The 3,720-nt window shown below is 31.4% G+C and overlaps 1 protein-coding gene across 1 annotated transcript; it reads left to right on the forward strand.

Moving 5' to 3' along the window:
• The first annotated feature begins 1,290 nt into the window (after positions 1-1,290).
• LOC117134665 (trypsin-1) lies at positions 1,291-2,803 on the forward strand. Its single transcript, XM_033293067.1, has 3 exons — positions 1,291-1,544; positions 1,931-2,317; positions 2,390-2,803. The coding sequence occupies exons 1-3, from the start codon at positions 1,292-1,294 to the stop codon at positions 2,743-2,745; spliced, it is 996 nt and encodes a 331-aa protein (XP_033148958.1). The 5' UTR covers position 1,291; the 3' UTR covers positions 2,746-2,803.
• Positions 2,804-3,720: the final 917 nt, after the last annotated feature.

The raw sequence follows: 3,720 nt of genomic DNA on the forward strand, positions 1-3,720 counted from the left end.
TCTTAGACCTATTAGGCTGCCTTCGCATTGTTCAAAAAGTTTTTAAAGGCATCATGAAAAATAAATAAAGCAATTTCTAAGTTATTACTGGCAAAAAGGTGGAACCAGTCATGATTTATAATAAGGGTATTTAATTTATTAAAGTCGGCTTTTCTAAAACTATGGGGCTTAGACCCTACTGTACTGTTTAAGGTTTACTCTAGAGCCGGCAGCTCTAAGAGCAGCTCCAAAGTTGTGTGATAGGCATCTTCGGGGAGCACAATCGGATCAATTCTGCTAACAGTGCTAGCTGAAGGATCTGATACAAATATTAAATCAAGAAAACGGTTGTTGCAATTACGAAAGTTATTTATTTCATTAAGTGAAAGATCAAGTATGCTATTTAGAAACTCATGAGAGCTAGTAGGAACAACTAAATATTCCATTGTGGACCAAGATACAACTAGTAAATCAGTACACATAAATAATCCCTATCAGAGAGCATAAAGGATATTATTTGTATATAAGATAAATGTTATAAAACATCAGATATAAATTATAAAACATCCAGATTAGAGGGTGGAATATAGGAGCAGGTTATATAGAAGGAAATTTAGACAAACAATCACTCTGATACTGCAACAAATTCAATGCTAGATAAAGCAACAAATTAATTCCGATAAAAGATCGGCTTTCAAACGGCAATTCAATCGGCCACCAACCACCACGTGAGCAGACGGTCACATCTTATAAGTAGTTATATTTATTTTGTGAAAAATTGATGTATCTAGAAATTTCACGCCTTTAACCAGGTTTCTTGTGAAGGCAAGAACATTATAATCAAAAGAAATATTATCTATATATAGTTTAGCTAATTTAGACTTAATACCTCTAACATTTTGATATGCTAAAACAAATGAAGTAAGTTAGTTTTTTGCATCATTAGTAGGTCTAGTAGGTTTCACTGTAGAAAAATTTAATTTTGGCAGCGACATAGTTGGTCTGCTTTTAGTTTTAAACGTTAACTCTAACTACTACAACTAAGCAAGTCTTGTGAACAGAAAGAAGTACAACAAATATAAAATACAAAACCTTTAAAATCCCATGGATTAAAAGTCACGGTATCTTCACTAATTTCCCCAGCTGTGTATATTTTAAATAACAGTTTGTACGCTATATATTCTTTCTCTTTTGGGTCACACTCTTAATATTATTTACATTGAAATAAATTTTAAAAATTTCTGCTATATCCAGTTCAAGTACACTATTAGCATATTATTTGATTTGGAAATATGTATAGTACATTATAACAATGAATATTATATGTTGCATGATAATTCTAATGCTAACAATTAAAATAAATACTACCCAGTCTGAGCATTTTTTGAGATTCAATAGCTCCTATAATGATAATATAATTTTTAATAATAGTTCGAAAAGAACCAGTAAATTTCTTTTTGATACAATTTTTCGAATCAGCTCTGGGGTTTCAAATGCCTTTGGACTTGACGCAGAAGATGAAGCAGAATATACTGAAAATGATAATTTAAAAACTTGTGACTGCGGTAAGGCAAACTAATTTTTATAATTTATTAAAATGTGCAATGTATAATTATAAGTTAGTAAATATGGCATGGCTAGGTGAAACCGACGGTCTTTTATAAGAAAATATTTATTAATAATTGAAAAAACTAAAAGCGATAGCTAAAACCGGTATAATAATAATTTAATGATATACATTCATACATATCCATACATACAATATTCATGTACTATATATGTATGAATATATATATAATCTGCATATAAAAGTAGCTTAGTTAGAAATAATTCAAAATGAAACAAGTCAAATAGTAATCGTATTGCCTATTATTAGTTTAGTTTTATAAAGTCGGCTTATTTTTTTGTGAAAGAGTTAATAAGACTCATTATATTAATTTTCTTTTATTAGACTGTGGATTTTCAAATGAAGAAATACGAATTGTCGGAGGAAAGCCGACTGGTGTCAATCAGTACCCATGGATGGCTCGTATAATTTATGATGGAAAATTTCATTGTGGTGGATCATTATTGACAAAAGACTATGTTCTTTCTGCTGCTCATTGTATAAAAAAGTTACGAAGATCAAAAATTCGAATAATATTTGGTGACCACGATCAAGAAATTACTTCTGAGAGTCACGCCATTCAACGTGCTGTAACTGCAGTTATAAAGCATAAAAATTTTGATCCGGATACCTATAACAATGATATTGCTCTTTTGAGATTACGAAAACCAATAATGTTTTCAAAAATAATTAAGCCTGTTTGTCTTCCTCGGAATAATTACGATCCTGCAGGTATTTATAATTAACAAAATAATAGTTTAAGTCAGGTAACACAATTATTTAACTTTCACTTTTAATGTGTAGGACGAATTGGAACAGTAGTTGGTTGGGGACGTACTTCAGAAGGAGGAGAGCTGCCATCTATTGTCAATCAAGTAAAAGTGCCTATTATGTCACTTGCAGAATGTCGAAATCAAAAATATAAAAGTACGCGAATTACATCAACGATGTTATGTGCTGGTAGACCCCGTATGGACTCATGCCAAGGAGATAGTGGAGGGCCTCTTTTACTTTCGAACGGAGTGAAATACTTTATTGTTGGTGTTGTGTCTTGGGGTGTCGGTTGTGGACGTGAAGGGTATCCTGGTGTGTATACAAGAATAAGTAAATTTATTCCTTGGATAAAATCAAATTTAGAAAATACTTGTTTGTGTTCATAGTTATGTATTTATTTATTTAATTCAATAAACCAATTGCGTCAATGTGTATGCAAGCTTGTAATAATAAATTTAGATGTACATATGTATGTGTTTTGGCCTTCAATTCAATTTTTGACCCCTTAAAAAGATGTAGTTTTATAATAAAAAAAAATTGTGGTACTGTAAAAACTCGATATCCCGATAGTTTTATTTCGTTAACATCTTTATTATAATACTGTCCGGATTACCGAAACAAGTAAGAGTAAGGACCACTTACTGTTTTAAGAAATAAATAGTCCTTGACATGGTGTCATTGTTACTTATGTTTGAAATGTTTTACAGTTAGCTTTAAGCAATTAAAATACAATTTTTAAGGGCATTGATAGCCATGAGGGAAACAGATTCTGAGTTTAGATAAGCGTGATGTCTACAAATGATCCAACTATCGAGATTACATTGTATGCAATTTTATTGTGTATTTGTATGTGTGAATGCTAAATTGAATCTTTATAACTGCATTCCGTTTAAAATCTATTTTTTCAAAATATTTATAGCTTACAATTAATCATAAACACATCGATTTCAACTTATTACTTAATTTAATTTCTCATTTCTCTTATGAGCAGAACATAATGTCACTTGATCTAAATCAATTTAATGTAAATGTATCCTTATTGCTAAAAAAAAAAACCTTTTTGTGTGGAAGGTTATAAAAAAGAAACAAGTAAATTTAATATGTTGTTCCAATGCATTTGTTGAGGTAATAGGACCCATGTGCTGCCTATCATATTTGTTGACATGTATGCGCTCTCCATGAAGGTCGATGGACATTTCCCATTGATGATTATGCATATTTGATCTGCATAGGCAGTTATGGGGGTTTCCTGTCTTTATAAGTTCGTCCATTACGATGTTCCATAGTAGAGGCGATATGACACCACCCTGCGGGGTGTCCCTGTGCGATTCCTTAGTCATGGTTGCTGGACCCCATTCAGT

This window comes from Drosophila busckii, chromosome 2R, assembly GCF_011750605.1.
Source record: "Drosophila busckii strain San Diego stock center, stock number 13000-0081.31 chromosome 2R, ASM1175060v1, whole genome shotgun sequence".
In the NCBI taxonomy this organism is placed as follows: Eukaryota; Metazoa; Arthropoda; class Insecta; order Diptera; family Drosophilidae; genus Drosophila; species Drosophila busckii.